General features: G+C 42.3%; 1 protein-coding gene across 2 annotated transcripts in view; it reads left to right on the top strand.

Moving 5' to 3' along the window:
* Window positions 1–17251, top strand: part of trip4 (thyroid hormone receptor interactor 4) — a 56758-nt gene that overhangs the window by 10662 nt on the left and 28845 nt on the right. For both annotated transcript variants that reach the window (XM_046857465.1, XM_046857464.1), the window contains exon 12: window positions 16337–16439. In XM_046857465.1, coding sequence (XP_046713421.1) covers window positions 16337–16439 — 103 coding nt within the window. The remainder of the gene's footprint in view (window positions 1–16336; window positions 16440–17251) is intronic.

The following is a 17251-nucleotide window of genomic DNA, read 5'->3' as shown; positions in this document are numbered from 1 at the left end:
CGCACCGTCGCCTTATCCGTCTCAAACACACCTCGTCTGCCATTTTGACTGCAGTCACACTGAGGCGACCCATCTACATATCTCACCACAAACACATTATTTCCAGCTTCTTCAGCTTTTCTGACCAATCTGAGGATTTTTTTTATGGAGATCTTCCTTTTTTTGTCGCGTGTCCTCATAAATCTAGTAGAGGGAATTTAAAGGAGATTATGTCTCAGAGCAGCATGGCAACCCAGCCTTGTCCTTGATTAATTATAAATCAATGAAGTCCAGTGCTGCTCTGAGGGCTCTAATGTTTTCCCTTTCATCCGTGATAAATGTCTCGGCTTATTTTGTCTATGGAAACCTCTGCAAGTTCATGACCAGTGTGAAAATCTGACTGCATTTGGCATTATGGCTTGTGTAGACAATTTGATGCTCTTGGTCAAAAAGGTGTGCGTGCTTGTGTTTTAATGCAAGATGGATTTCACTGTCAGTCCACGAGCAGCAAATGGCAAATTCACCTGCGTTGGATTGAAATGGACATGGACAAAATCGATCAATCTGTGGACGCCTTTTGTTTCTTTCTGAATGCTCGCCACTATTTATGTGAGCGCCAATCTCCGTGTCCAAGCACAAGAACAGCCCCATTGTTTGTTTTATCCGGGAGCCGAGATCGACAGCGCAAACATCTGTGAGCACCACCGCCAGTGTTCCCACAACCTCTTAGTCACATTAGCTTTAATGAGATATTGACATAGACACTGTTGTCTAAATTATGTACACTCATTTTCTGCTGATGTAAAAATAGCACTGATGAAACATAATTGCTCCCTTTTTCTATCGCTCCGAGGGTGATTATGCGATGACAGCAATGGAGGAGCTTCTTGGATTTATTTTTATTATTGGTTTTTTTTTTTTGGCTACACTTGTTCTTTCAGGTTCTTCTTTGGCGGAAGAGGAGGTGGTGGGGGGTGGGGGGGTAAAAATGCCTCTCTGAACTGCTTTTCATCCCATGGGCCGGCTGTCTGGCTCTGGTAATAACAGTGGAATCTGAGCTGGAATGCTCTTTGCTTGTGTTTGTCTTGTTTGTTCAGTGCATGGTTTTTGTTTTTTCTTCCCCCCCAATCCTGGGCTTTTATCCACCAATCCTTTAGAGAGTCATACAAGCCGGTGTGGAGGTACAGGCTGCCGTGCGCCTTTTCATCCGTACAGAGCACAAGCAGCTCAGAGGCCAGGTTTAAATCCAGTCTGAAAGGGGACTGATGGAAGGGGGGGTTGGGAGAGAGAACCAGAGGAGCAGGGCATAAATAAAGGCTCTAATAAAGCCTCTGCGAGGAGCATGGATCCCTCCATCCCATCCTCCCCCTCCCCAAATGAGAATGAGAGGCTCGCTTCTCCACCCACTCGAAGAAGAAAAGCTCGGCTGAGCCGGGAACAGCAGTGCACAGCCCCTCAGGGAGGGAGGAGGGGAGCTGGCGGGGTGTTTTTTTTTTTTTTTCTCCTTCCCTTTTCCTTTTGGGATGGCTTAAACACACAAACACACACACACACAATATCCCATCTGTTTAGTGGTACTTTAACAGTCGTGCTGCTTTTATTACCGAGGGCTGCGATATTGATCCGCTCCAGCATGCCGTGGATTAGCGTGGAAAGCCTCCATCCTCTGCCCTTGTGCCTTTTTCCCATTTCTTTCAAGGAATACGGACATCGAACAACATAGGTTGTTGACTTTACGCACTTTAACAAGCAAGCAGGTCATGAAATGTAAATGTCGCACCCAAGATCATGATTTAAGTTGATTACTCTATTAATGATATTTTTTGGCACCATGTAGTAGTAGATGTTGTTTTCTGTCCAACATCTCCAGCACAAAGCAAACATGCTGCCTGTCTGCCAAACTGCAGATAATCCAGTCCTCCACTCCAACCATAAAGCCCCCCCTCCCCAAACCACCACACACACTCTTTTCCCTATTCTTTTCAAACGGGGACACGCCATTCATCCCCACCTCTCTCGCCTGCCTGTTCAGCTGCAGCTGATTGTATTGATCTCGACCTAGAATGGAGCCTTCACATCTTTGTCAGTCCGAAGTCGTTCTGCAGGCTGTCGTGTCAGGGTGATTATAGACACATCTATTCTTCTGTCACCAGGGCTCTTTCTTAGCCATCCATGGGGGGGAGGGAATGGGGAGTCATTTCCCCATGACTGTAGCCGAGTTCTGCATCGATCTCTATCAACTAATCCTGGTCGTGCACTATGTCCACATCGTGAGCGTTTGTGAGCGTGTCTGCTATCGAAACTCCATATGCGGAATTTATTTCCAATGCGTATGGACTATTATATATGTAGCTTGTTTGGAGTTGTTTACATGGGTACAAGTTCTAACAGGTTTTAGTCTTGCATTCCTTTTTGACGTATTTTTTTTATGAATACAATTTTTTCCTTGAAAGCTCATTTGCATAATGAATACAGTGAACAGAAATCTCAACATACATGGCTACGACGTGCAACAAATTTCATTCCTTCACCTTGGAGGATTACAGACCATACCAATGAGGCGTCTGTATTTAATCATTCTTTTGGTTCCTCCTCTTTTTTGGCAGCACGCGTGTCCATGTACACTTTTTCTGGATCAGTCAGAAGGCTCCGTCTCCAAGAGAGCCAGTGGCGAGATTAGCGGAGGGTATTTGGCCTTGTTAGTGCGGGTTAAAGGGCCAGCTGATGTCTGTGTTTCCTTGTGTGGTAATGCGATATTTATACGCTGAAGAGATTCACTCTAGAGCGAGATGCACACTCGGTTGCCACGCTGGACATCCGCCAAGCTCAAACAGCCCTGTACACCCCTTCCAGAACCATCTTCTCACACTCTGTGTCTGTATGAAAGACGAGGCATGAAACAGATTGCCCTCCCCCCACTCTCACACACACACACACACACACACACACACACACACACACACACACACACACACACACACACACACACACACTCATACATACAGTTCATATACAGGATTGCTTTCCCTGCCGGGCGTTTTGCCACGGTGGAGAGGTCAGACAGCATGTGATTCTGCAGTACTGTGTAGAATACAACCAGCAGGGTCCTGACTCACTCACAGAATGTCAAGCCCAACCAGCTACACGTCACCAGGGGCCAGAAAAAAGAAATAAGGCCATTTTCCAGGCTGCGTCAACATAAGTAGAGCATGAAAAATGTACTGTGGGATAAACATACTTGTTCACATCACTGCTTATGGTAGAACGGTTTGATTCGGGAAACATCCAGAGCGTTTACTCAAATTGACGTTTCCGCCGGTTTTATTGAGATTTTCGTTTAAATAGTCGAAATAGTGTAAAAATCCTGCTGATATTCCTGATAAAGAATAAAGAATTACTGTTACCGGCACACGGTGCGGTGCGTCTTACAACCTGGCGCTAAATCTCATCAGGCGTGTAACACTGACTCGAACATACTCTTTTCAGAGCTTTTTTACAGAAGGATTAAATCGGTAATGCTTTGTATTAGCGCAGCGTTTGAATCATGTGATGTCATGCTAGCATTTGTTGCCATGCTACTGCCTTTGTCTTAATTTTCTAAATGAGTGAATTATGGTTATAAAGAATGTAATTTTGCATTAGCATTAAGGCATGTTCCGAACGCTTCTTGTAAAAGCCCACATCTAATTGAACAACCCGAAGGCAGAAGCGGAGCTGTGCTGTATAATACGCCGCATGCGAAATGAGCGCTAGGAAGTCAATTACTAGCAAAGCTGCAGAGTGCATCTGCGTATTTTATTGGTCACTTACTGCCACTTTAATATTATTGTCAATGCCTTGCTGTTAATGGTAAATGGAGAACTGTAAATGTTTTATTGAGGTCATCAAAAGCCATGAATATTTACTCAGCGTTTTGCTTCGCACTTACCAAGGATACATTTGGAACCTTTAATGAAACACTGCAGTGTTTTTGACGAACCTAATCTCCATCCTACGGCAGGGTTTTCTGCTTCCGTGGTGTAGGGCAGATAACAATAAAACAGCCCTTTTTAAAAAAAATAAGCACCTGAATGAGTTCAAAACTAGAGAGAACTTCTTACCAAAGCTGTTCTTATGAAATGTTCTCCTACTCCACAGTAAAAAGCCTTTGTGCTGTTCATGTGCCATGAATTTATCTCTCTGAAAAAGCAATCATATTTTCTAAAGGAGTGGCGCAAACAGATAAGTGTGCAACAGTATTATTGGGAGATCCCGGAGATTCGAAGACCGTCCGTGGCCTGGAGTCAATAGAGCAAAAGATTCCTAAGGGAGGGATAGCAATATAATCTCGCCTGTCAATCAGGGCAATACCAGCAAATTGCAGGCGATTGTGAGCGTGCGTGTGTCGGAAAATGGCAGGTATCACTTTCCTCCTGTTTGAAATGAAACCAACGGTTGTCTTCAAGGCTCTTGGAGGAAGCATTTTAAATCCCAGCTGGGGAAAGTGAAGGCTGTCATATGATCAGGAAAAGCTGGCTTGTAGGAGGCGACCAAAGGAGAGGAATTTCACTTCTTTATTTGTAGCAGTACAGCAATGTAAAGCTTCATGCACGTGTAAGCTTGAACGTGTGTCACAAAAATACATTTCGTGTAGCGTAAGCATTTGTCCTATTTGCAGTCGTAAGACTTAAGGCTAAAAGTGCTGGGATATTCTTCTAAAACAAACACACACGGATTTATCCTTTCTGTTTATTTTCTATAAGTTCCTATGGGTTTGTATTCAGTGGTTTACTGGATTTATCACATCCCTTCATCCCAAGCACCCACTGCTGAGCCCTTAAGCATGGCCATTCTTAGCTGCATAAATTAGTCTCTCTCTCTCTCTCTCTCTCTCTCTCTCTCTCTCTCTCTCTCTCTCTCTCTCTCTCTCTCTTTCTCTCTCTTTGTATTTATTTTTATTATTATTTGTTTTTTTAATAAAGCCTTCTACCAAATGCGTACGGTTTCTCAATATGATAATCGGCAGATCACTCAAAAGCGCAAAACTTTGTAACCGCACGGCAAAAAGTAACAAACATTTGACATCTTGTATTTGCACATAGTCTATGCTTTTACTTGGGTAGCAAACACTACTAAGGCTGTAATCTTATTTAGGAAAAGCCTGTTGAGCCTTTTACATATGATGAAATATAAAAAATAAAAGATCAACAAATGAAATAAAACAACAGTCCACATCAATAACACACGTTGTATACACTTTTAACAGCAGCTTACACTGATGGTGCTTTATTGGAAATCTGTTGTTATTCAGAAAGTATTTTTCCAGTACTACAAAATGCACATAGTGACAGTGTGTGTATTACTTAAGATTACTTTTTTTGGTTTTGGTTTTTGCTCGTCTTTTACCGACAAAAATCGAATAAAGCTCACCAATAGGAAAGAGTTCGACATAACTTGTTAGTTCGCAGATTTGGATTTCTTTTTCAGATGTTATTTTTTTTCTTCAGTATTCCTGGAACCTCAAAATGGAGAATTTAATTATCAACACATGGAGCTATGGTATTTTTTCCTTTTTTAGACAGACATTGTACATGCCTGCGTCTCTCTTGCGTTCTTACATTCAAGCCCCTGAGGTAGACTGATAGTTTTAGAAACAGACAAAATGACTTGTTCGTCAACTGACACTGACACACTTTCAGTAATGCCAAAGAGTTTCTTTTATATCAACAAAACCCTAGCGGGCATCCCTGATTATTTCCAGACCTTCTCGTTTCAACACTTAATATAAGCACAATATAAGTCTTACTAACACACAAGTACAGCACAGTCGTAACTGTTCTTTTGTTTAATATCGTCCATGTTAGTAATTTACACTTTCACATGCGCAGTTATTGCACATATCAGAACTACAGCTCACTGTGTGTGATCAGTGACTTTTCGTTTTCCTGTTGATGCATTTTTCTGAAATGGTTTCTTACGTTTTATCAAGGTCATCTAGTCCACAACCTAGATTCCTTCTCTGATAAAACTTTCTTCCGAAAGCGTAAGGTTGTTTGCTCAGAAAGAAAGTGATTGTGTTTCGTCAAACTAACAGCTCACACGTTGTTCTAACAGGCACTTTAATAAAGGAATGATTCATGGCTGGGAATGTAAGCTTTGAAACTAGTTCACTTTCTGCTTAATGATTACTTCCCATACGCGTTCCTGCTTTGAGGTTACACTGTAGACTTTGTGCAATTTGGGCTTAATATAATTTTTTTTTTGTGGTGCACTTTTAGAATAATTGTAATAACAAGAGCTGTCATTATTAGTTAGATGATGCTCAGTGGTAAAAATATGTACATTATCGCAAAGAATGGGTTTCTAAATGTAGGGGAAACTGCTGCTGTCACTGCAGGAGGTTATTACACTGATTAGAACAGCCATATTTTGGCTGTTCTAATCAGGCTGAAAGGCTGAAATTGAGGTATATTCAGTACTTTCCAGTACTTTTCCTCTTATTTGTACAAAAAATGCCATAATAAAAATGTAAAATAATTGTTTTTTCTATGCAGGAACATGTCAGGCTTGTATTGTCAGGGCTCATGATAGATCTTTCTTTCTTTCTTCCTGTCTGTCTGTCTGAAACATTGCCTATTCCACTCACCAGCTAGTTCTCGCCCTGACATGGCAGCTACCGATCAAGGAAGGTGAAGGTCAGCACTAGAGTGCCACCACTTTTAATTTTTTTAATCAGGGCAGCCCACAATGTCTTGGACTCTTAGCCACAAATTACCTCCACGATCTTAAGATGATAGGCTTGACAGGTTCTGCATCACTCGAGAACCCAAAATCCAGTATTTGATCAACTGATTATTGATTCATCTTCAGTAAGAACAACATCCTGTTCATGGTAGCAGTAGATCCAGAGCCTATCCCAAGAAACACTGGATGGTATTTTTTTATATTTTATTTATATATATATATATATATATATATATATATATATATATATATATATATATATATATATATATATATATATATTATACAGTACAGACCAAAGGTTTGGACACACCTTCTCATTCAAAGAGTTTTCTTTATTTTCATGACTATGAAAATTGTAGATTCACACTGAAAGCATCAAAACTATGAATTAACACATGTGGAATTATATATGGAATTATATACATAACAAAAAGTGTGAAACAACTGAAAATGTCATATTCTAGGTTCTTCAAAGTAGCCACCTTTTGCTTTGATTACTGCTTTGCACACTCTTGGCATTCTCTTGATGAGCTTCAAGAGGTAGTCACCTGAAATGGTCTTCCAACAGTCTTGAAGGCGTTCCCCGAGAGATGCTTGGCACTTGTTGGCCCTTTTGCCTTCACTCTGCGGTCCAGCTCACCCCTAAACCATCTCGATTGGGTTCAGGTCCGGTGACTGTGGAGGCCAGGTCATCTGGCACAGCACCCCATCACTCTCCTTCTTGGTCAAATAGCCCTTGATGCCTTCAGTGTGACTCTACAATTTTCATAGTCATGAAAATAAAGAAAACTCTTTGAATGAGAAGGTGTGTCCAAACTTTTGGTCTGTACTGTATATATGTGTGTGTGTGTGTGTGTGTGTGTGTGTGTGTGTATATATATATATATATATATATATATATATATATATATATATATTATCAAGTCAAGCCAAGTTTATTTGTATAGCGCTTTTCACAACAGACATTGTCTCAAAGCAGCTTTACACAAATCAACAGTGATGGTGAATGGTGTGCATTTGTCCCTGATGAGCAAGCCGTGGCGACTGTGGCAAGGAAAAACTCCCTTAGATGTTATGAGGAAGAAACCTTGGGAGGAACCAGACTCAAAAGGGGAACCCATCCTCATCTGGGTGACATCAAGAGTTTGATCATAAATCTTTCAACAATACAGAACACTGGAGTGAGAACTAACATGATTACTGGAGTATAAGATTATAAGTAATGTTCTTTCTGCAGTCTTAAACAGTCTATATGGTTAGTAGCTCCGAGTTTTATAAGCTCAGCATTTGTGATCACCACAGATCCAGCATCAGCTTCTCCATGCCAGAGCCTTTAAACACTCCAGGAGGTCCAATGTCAAAACTCCACACATGTAGCGGGATCCAAATGGCACTGGTACGCCTCTAGATGGTTCAGGATGTTTGTGAGTTCGGCATCTACTTCTTTAAAGGTCCGTAATCATCACGAGGTGGGAGGTGACTGAGCTGGAGCAACCTCAGGATGCCTCGGGATGGGGAGAGAAAGAGAAGCAGTGGAGAGGAATTAGCGTAGCTGCTGTTCATGATATTAACAGCACAAGTTGATAATGTGCATGTGATCAGATGTTCTGGAGCACAAGGTTATGATGTGATGTGTGTTATGTGTAGGCTTTGCTAAAAGATACGTTTTAATCTACACTTAAATTGGGTGAGTGTGTCTGAGCCCCGAACACCGTCAGGAAGACTATTCCAGAGTTTAGGAGCTAAATGTGAAAATGCTCTACCACCTTTAGTGGACTTTGCTATTCTAGGAACTACTAGAAGCCCAGAGTTTTGAGATCTCAGGAGCGTGGCGGATTGTAGCGTGTTAAAAGACTGGATAGATACACGGAGCCAAACCATTTAGTGCTTTATAAGTGAGAAGTAATAGTTTGTAGTCTATTCGAAACTTAACAGGAAGCCAATGTAGGGACGATAAGATCGGGGTTATGTGATCATATTTTTTGACCTTGTAAGAACTCTGGCTGCTGCATTCTGGACTAACTGAAGCTTGTTTATTAATGAAGCAGGACATCCACCTAGTAACGCATTACAGTAGTCTATTCTGGAGGTCATAAACGCATGGACGAGCTTCTCTGCATCGGATATAGACAACATATTTCTTAGCTTAGAAATATTTCTAAGGTGAAAGAAGGCTGTTTTGTAACCTGATTGATGTGATTTTTGAAAGACAAGTCGCTGTCTAAAATAACACCCAGGTCTTTTACCGTTGAACTAGTGGTTACAGAACATCCGTCTAAATGCAGGTTGAGATGCTGGGCGTCTGTATACCAGTTTTGGGCGATGAGCAAAATCTCAGTCTTATCAGAATTTAAAAGTAGAAAGTTATGGGTCATCCAATCTCTTAGTTCCTTAACACACTCAGTCATCCGGGTTAATTGAGCTGTATCGCCTGGTTTAGATGAAATATATAGCTGAGTATCATCAGCATAACAATGGAAGCTAATTCCATGCCTTCTAATAATATTTCCTAACGGAAGCATGTATATTGTGAAGAGCAGGGTCCTAGAACTGAACCTTGCGGCACGCCATAATTTACTTGCATTAGCCTGGATAGCTCTCCATTCAAATCTACGAAATGGTAACGATCGGACAGGTAGGATTTAAACCAGCTTAATGCCTGTCCCTGAATGCCGATGTAATTTTGTAAGCGATCTAGGAGGAGATCATGGTCTATAGTGTCGAATGCAGCACTAAGATCTAGTAAAACCAACAGCGAGATGAAGCCTTGGTCTGAAGCTAAAAACAGGTCATTAGTTATTTTAACTAGAGCAGTTTCTGTGCTATGATGGGGCCTAAAACCTGACTGAAATTCTTCAAAGATATTGTTCTCTTGCAGGTAGGAACATAACTGTGCAGCGACAATCTTTTCTAAAATCTTAGACATAAATGGGAGATTTGAAATTGGTCTGTAATTTGATAACGTGTTTGGATCCAGATTAGGTTTTTTAATGAGGGGCTTAATAACTGCTAGCTTGAGGGATTTAGGGACGTGACCTAAAGATAGTGAGGAGTTAATAATATTTAGAAGAGGCTCACCAGTTGTATATAACACTTCCTTCAGTAATTTAGTAGGAATTGGATCTAACTGACATGTTGTCGATTTAGCTTTGGCAATAACATTATACAGCTCTTCCTGTCCTATACATGTAAAGCAGTGGAGTTGTGGAGTTGAAGGTAACACTGTCTCAGGAGATGCTGTAAATAATATAATATTTTATACATTTTTTTGTTGCATGGACATCATTCCCACAATCATTCACTCACTCGTTCACACCTACGATTTGAAATGGTTTGTTTTTGGGAGGTGTGAGTAAACCGGAGAACCTCAGAAAACCCATATGAACACATGGAGAACAACAATGCAAAACTCCTCACGGATAGTAATTCGATCTCTGGGATCAAATGTGAGCTGTGCAGTTACAGTGCTCTGAGCTAAGACACCATATATGTCAAATTCCTGACCAAATTAAGTAAAATCTTTCAACAATCCCTGAAAAGGTCATGTCTTTCAAGATATTTGACATCATGTGGCTAATGCTTATCCACACTCTACTTCTCTTTCTTTGAAAACATTTTCACTATCATATTCTTTAAGTTCCTGGTTGTTACTTGTCTGAGCATGTGATCTACTTTCCTTTTATCTTGGGTTGCTTGTATTACTTGATCCATAAAAGAAATGTTCTTGGGATAAAAAAATCAAAAAATTATGAAATTGAATTGAAAGCTGCAGAGAAGTTCGACCTCTCCACCCTGTCGAATCGGCCAGTTTTTTTTGCTCAGCCTAATTAACCGTGGCGATGTGGAGTCCGGTGGCTGTATAGGGAAGTCCTGGTGAACTGCTAAAGTGTCGTTCTCCCGTTGCCTTGTTCTCCACTCCACAGCTCCATCATTAGTGGCAGTCCCAATGGTCCTCTGACTGCTAATATGGCTGAGTGTGTCTTCCTCCAATGCGAGCTTCTTGCAGCAGAAAGCAGCGAGCTGTCAGTCAGAGCTCGGAACAGGCTGTGCGGGTTTCACCTCGTCAACCACGGCATCCATCTTCCTGACAGGCTGAGTAGTGAGTCCTGCTGGGCCAGAGTGTACAAACTCAGTCGCGCCTTCTCTGGATCCGCACGGCTCTCTCAGTCCACACTCTCTGATCTGATGAGAAAGAAGTCTCTGCTCTTATCCATCGCACTATTTCCTGTCTGGATGATGAGCAAACATAGATTTGAAGATATCTAGATGGAGATATCATGTGTACAAGATTTGTACCGTTTCACAGACTTCGAGGCGTCCTGGATCTTCTAGACCGTCTGGTCAAACCTGGTGCATGCCTGCCTTTGTGTTTGCCCCCTTTCTCCTAGCCTTGTTCTAGTTAATGAGGTGAAGAAGGGTGGGGTGTGGGGGTGTGGATAGAAAGCATCCTGCCCCAGCCACTCACTCTCCCTTGTGTGAGGCTTTGTGGGAGAGACCAGCAGTTCACTGGGGGGCAACGGCTTCCAGCCGAGCTGAATGAACACAGATGGGCCGTGTTCCAGTGCCGCAATCAAAGCAAACATTCACCCTTTGCCCACCGACATGCTAATAAACATGGCTCTTCTTTCACATCAGGGGGTTCAGGGTTTTGGAAAAAAAATCGTGACCCTGAAATTGCCCCCTTTCACTTTTGAACGTAATATTTATTGACCGAGCCTGTGCTGAAAGGCTAAGGTGAGATTTGTACAGCTGATGAGAGTTATTTAAAACATGCATCACGCTCAAATCCAAGGTTTCCGTCAAGCCTTTGATATCCAGATGGAGCGCACGGGCTTTGATAATCCCCAGGGGAACGCTGCGGGTTTGTGATTTTTTTTTATTTATTTTTTTTTATTGCGTTTCCGTACAGACCTCTTCAAAAGGCTTCCGGTTCGCTCGGTCGGCCGCAACCAGCCTCGTTTCTAGCACAAGTCGAGATGTTATTTTTGTCAATCACGTTCGTTTCACTCCGTCTGATCTTCTAATCCACTTGAATAGAAAGCCACTCAGATTTTACACAAAGAGGCTTAACCAAGCACATCAGCTTTCATTGACTGTTAACTCTGGTTTTGTACACTGCTGAACACCAGATTAACTTTTAACAGCCGTTTCGGACAGAGGGGAACATCAGGCATGAGAGACAGAACCAGATGGAAGGTGTGAGAACTTTTTTATTTATTTTTTTTTTTTTTTAGAAGCACAGTAGGTTGTTGTGTCTAAAGGTTGTCCTGTGAGGGGTTTTTGTTTGCGGTAAGAGGTGAGGTCATACATACGTAAAACTCCATTAGCTGGAACCGGGGAAAACATTTGCCACATTCCACTGTAACCACCAAAATAAATGACATCATAAACTCATCAAATTTTCCCTTCTTTTTTTTAAACCCCTGCTCTCTCTGACTACATGTTGAGTATGAAGGGTACAATTCAGCCATGCTTCATTTCATTATGGGCTGCGCTTTTTTTTTTTTTTTTTTGGTGAGCCTTGAAGTACCTATGAGCTCCAGCTGCTTGTGGAGGTTTTGTAAGCTTGCCTCTGTGCACACTGTGCTCTTCAGCATGCATTAAGCCGTGGTTTTGCAGGCTGATTGACACAGTGGCAGCTTGCGAGGCTCTAATAGCTGGACATGTATTTCCTCATGACTGAGGAATAAATTATGTAAACTTGCCAGTGTCGGACTGTGTTGTATAATTAATGCGCACTCCAACTTGACACCAGTTCTTTCTGTATGTGAAGGAGACGCTTGAAATATTAATTACGGCAGAACTTTTATAACCGCGGGGAGAAAAAAAAAATTTAATCCTGAGCATTTCAATTTTATTGAGTAAAGTAACGGAATACGGGTGCCACTATTTTATCTCATGTTTTTTTCCTCCAATACCAGTCTTTCAATAAGCATGCATCATGTGGAACGTCCACAAGACAGTTAGAGTTAATACAAAAGTATTTGGACAGCTGACTTTTCCAGATGTGTGTGATTCTTCCCCAAACTTTGACCACAAAGTTGGAGGCCAAAGGCGTAGGATGTTTTAGGAGGCGGTAGTAAAAAAATATATACCTCTCCCTTGAACTTGGAGACCCAAACCTGTTCCAGCATGCCCCTGTGCACAAAGCCAGCTCTGTAAAGATATGCTTTACATGGGCTGCAGTGGAAGATTGAATGAACTTGAATGACCTGCTATCGAGTTCTGACCTCAACCCTATTGAACACCTTTAGCATGAATTGGAACGCTGACTGCACCCCAGGACTTCTCACCTGACCTACATCAGAACCTGACTTTACTAACGCTCTTGTTGCTGAATAAACACAAACCCCCGCAGGCACACTCCCAAGTTCTAGTGGAACATCTTCCCAGAAGAATGGATGTTATTCTTACAGCAAAATGCACATATGAATCTTGTGGTGTCCACAAAATTTTGTCCATGTTGTCATGTTACTAAGAAACATAAAAAAATTAAAACAAAAAAACACCTATTCTGAAGCCTTGCTCATTTCCTGATTGTTATTGGAGACTGTTACATAAACATTTCCTTTCAGAAAATGTCACAATATCAACTATTATATGTCAAAGTATTATTATTATTTTTTTAAATCCTGGAATTTAAATTACATGGCAGAATCTTGCCCAGAGCTTTTAAACAATTAGATGAGTAAATTCAGCAGGTCTGTGGTATCATGAATACATGTTCAATCACTGGGGATTTAAGTATTGAGCCGATTGATTGGTTCAAATAATTACTTCTAGACCGGTTTTGCTGGTGCACTTGTGCATTGCTTGATTTATGCGTTTAGTGAAAGAAGTTGCTTTTTTTTTGTCCCTGCTTTATAGCCCGGATGGTTTTGTTACAGTAGAATAATAGCAGTCAGAGCGAGGTCATATATCTAGTAGCAATTTCTTTTTCATTATTAAGTGTCCCAGCTGGAATGCCAGCCAGGCGTTTGCTTTCACAGGAGCTCCCATCCCATGTGGCCTCTGGCTCATAGGATATCACCTGCTCGAATTCTTTTATTTTCTCCTCCACCCTCCTTCATGGTCTCTTGTGTTTACACATGAATGATTTGCATGCAGCCTGTAACGAACATTGTCGCGGCGTGCTATTTTGAAAATGGGCCTCTTGATCTTGACTGTAGTGCAGCACAGGACTTTGTCTCTTTTCTTCAGATGAAAAGGGGGAGGGAGGGGGGACAACCCTCACACAGGCTTGTGTAAGAGGAGCTGATCAGCTTTCTTTTTCCCATTAAGAACAACTAACTGACTAAGCCCTTTTTGTTTTTTAGCTTAACCCCCTTTGCTTGCTTTCTCTCTCTCTCTCTCTCTCTCTCTCTCTCCTTCTCCTTTCTCCTTTTCCCCCTCTGCACAGACACATAAGACAGAGCTCCCTCTGAATCAGGAAGTTAGTGCCAATGAAGCCCTTTTTATTTGGCTGAGATTGAGTGCAGCCAAGCAGGGCCCGGCTGCCACACAGCCCCATTAGCGCTGCGCCACGGCAGGGGGAGATTGCTCGTCTCGCCTCCTAATTGTGGACAGCAGCTGAAAAGCTGTGGTTCAGCGCAGGGAACAGGGCAGGCGTCCTCGGATTCATCATTCCTCCGCCTGGTTAAGCTTCTGAGCCGCCTTTGTTTTGCGGGGACGCGGGTGTCTCTAGTCCCATGGTGTTTCTGGCATGAGCGGCACCTCTTCTAGCCTGCTGCACTTCAGCATGGACAATATGAATCTCTCAGTGCTGTTCTTTATTAGTGGGACATGCTGCCAACATCCCAGAAAAGAAACAAGGTGCTTTCACTTCTCTGGCACCTTGTCAGCAGATTGTTGGCGCTGCCTTTTATCCTTGTTTTCGCTCGATGCCTTGTTTTTCAGGGTGTGACCAATATAAGTGGGAAAAGTGTGTAGGCTGAGCGAGACGCTCTTTACTCTTTGGGCCTCGCTTATCAAACTGGATGTGTGCGGATTTATTAGTTATTTGCTCGCAGGAGAAACAAGGCGTTCGTGAAAATCCAGGAAAAATGTAGTATTTTCACTCATATGAACCTCTCCTGACCATCAAGTTTATGGCCATGAAAGACTGCAATTTGGTAAATTTAACTGAAATTTAATTGCTTGCTTATTGCACACTTAAAATATCCAAGATGTTTTATAGCTTAATACAGAGCAAGTCAAAATTAAGTGTATAAATTATGCTAAATGATAATCTGAGAAACAAAGCAATAGCACCAAATCAAATAAGAAGGCGTCCAGATGCATCAGCTGACGTAGCTGAGCTGCATCATCGGACAATTCATTTCATTGCGCTTTAAGCTCACAGCGAACTTTCCCTTATACAGATTTTGGTGGGTGTCAAGAAATATAAATCCGCTGTACCAGGTGTTCAACACGTGCAGAAGCTGTACGGAAAGTTTGGATTGATTCGGATTGCACTACCAAAACATTTACGCACAACCTGCCCTAGTGACTGATGTATGTGCCTAAAGTGAACCTGAAATATTACAGGCTTTTTCAATTATCTTGTAATTGGAGCAATCACACTGAGATAGGGATTTAGGGCAGTTAAATTCCACAGCTCCAAATCCTAATTACGCGGCGAGGATGGGAAGCAGAGCCTTAACTGACAAATTGTCCGATTATTCAGAGTATGCATGTGTAGTCCCCCTTTGTAACCAAATACTAAGTCCTGCATAGCTAGTTTTGAACCACGACCCCCTTCGTCAAGGATTTAACTGCATTTTTATTCGAGATTAATGTGAAGTATCAATCAAGTCAGTAGTTTATGGCAAATGAGGGGATTGAAGAAGAGCCACTGGATTCAATAAAACGGAGGCTATAAAAGAGTAGCCCGAGCTCTCTGTTGCTAAAGCTTGATGCTCCATTATTCTCACTGAGCCATCGAGCAGTCTGTCACCCTTTAAATAGGCCTCAGCCTACACTCGCACACCCACCCACACACACTATGCGCTTTTGTTCTGCCTTTCCTCAGAATCTCTGCCAGCTCCGATTAACCTTATCTAAGAGCGGAGTATTCCAAACGCTTGCTTATCTTCAGGCCCGGCAAGAATGCATAAACCAGAGATTTCACTAACAGGAATTCGCACGGCTGCCATGTCCTTGTAGCGAAATATGTTTGGCTGCTGATGTCTGTTTCCTCGGGCTTTCATCGTAATAAGCATTCATACCGTGATGGTGTAACAAGCCCGAAACAGTTTGTTCAGCTATAAGAAGCAGTCACAGGTACACGTACATCACGTATAGCGCCTCTAAGAGCCTTTTTTTTCTTTTGGCTCGCATTAAAGAGACCACAGGCGGGGAGGGAATAAAAGGGGTGTTGTGTTTCCTGACTACCGAGATGCAATCACAGCGACCATCTGATAGCGCCGAGGAAATAAGATGACCCACGATGCTACCCCGACAGATTAGATAGATGTCACCTTTCTCATGAAAGTGTCAGTCAATTCCGATCTCCGCCGCGCGCTTTCTATCAATTACCACGCACGAAAAAAGCCTTTCCTTCCTGAACCAGTCTCATTGTTTCTTAACCCCCCTCTCTCTCTCTCTCTCTCTCTCTCTCTCTCTCTCTCTCTCTCTCTGTGTGTCTTTGCAGTATCCTCACAACAGCGACGAGTCCGCCTCTCCATTCGTCTTCATTTGCACCAACCCCCAGGAGCTGCTGGTGAAATTCCCCATGAAAGGGAAACACAAGATCTGTAAGTCCCGCCTGTGCCTTTCATTTGATGACTCGTTCGGTTTCACCTCCAGCCCTGGAAGCCATTATTCTCTGTTCACATTCACATAAACATGCACTTGTGCTCTCTCTCTCTCTCTCTCTCAGACACACACACACACACACACACACACACACACACACACACAAGCTCGAGAGTATTGCGAGGCCCATCTGTTAATGTAAGATACTGCTGAGCTCCTGCCCAGGGGAGCAGCCAGGGTTTAGCTGCAGCCTTCTCACGATGCATTGAAAGCACAACGAACACCTTCAGTGAAATTCGCATGAGCTCGTTGCCACCTTGCAGCGCGGCGTATTAGCGCCGCTATTGAAGCGTCACGCTTTTAATATTGAATTAATTAAACACCCCGGAGTGCAGAGTGCTGTTTTGGCATATGCGTTTTTCTCGGTAATGTGTCAGCGATTAGCTTTTAATACACGAACGATGTTACATACAATAAACCAGCATGTAGGTTTTATACGATACTAGGAATGGTGTTAGGCAGAGAACAGACATTAGTTAGGCAGAAATTTTGCGTAATTAAAACAGCAGTCTGTTTGGTTTGGATTCGTTTAGCACACAAGGTGTGGGAATATAGTTATTTTCTCTGGGATTTTAGTTCAATTTGCATCTCTGATGGTATTGGTATAGACGTGTCTGGAGAGATTGGTTGTATTTTCATCTTCTGTTAAATGCCTAGTGGAAATAAACTCGCCTAATATGCAGTATTGCAGTTCAGAATCGACGCGGCGCTGTAGATTACGTTGTATATCTAGTCAAAGAAGCGGTTTTGT

Source organism: Silurus meridionalis, chromosome 9 (assembly GCF_014805685.1).
Source record: "Silurus meridionalis isolate SWU-2019-XX chromosome 9, ASM1480568v1, whole genome shotgun sequence".
NCBI classification, from domain to species: domain Eukaryota; kingdom Metazoa; phylum Chordata; class Actinopteri; order Siluriformes; family Siluridae; genus Silurus; species Silurus meridionalis.
This window is presented reverse-complemented; position numbering and strand designations above follow the sequence as displayed.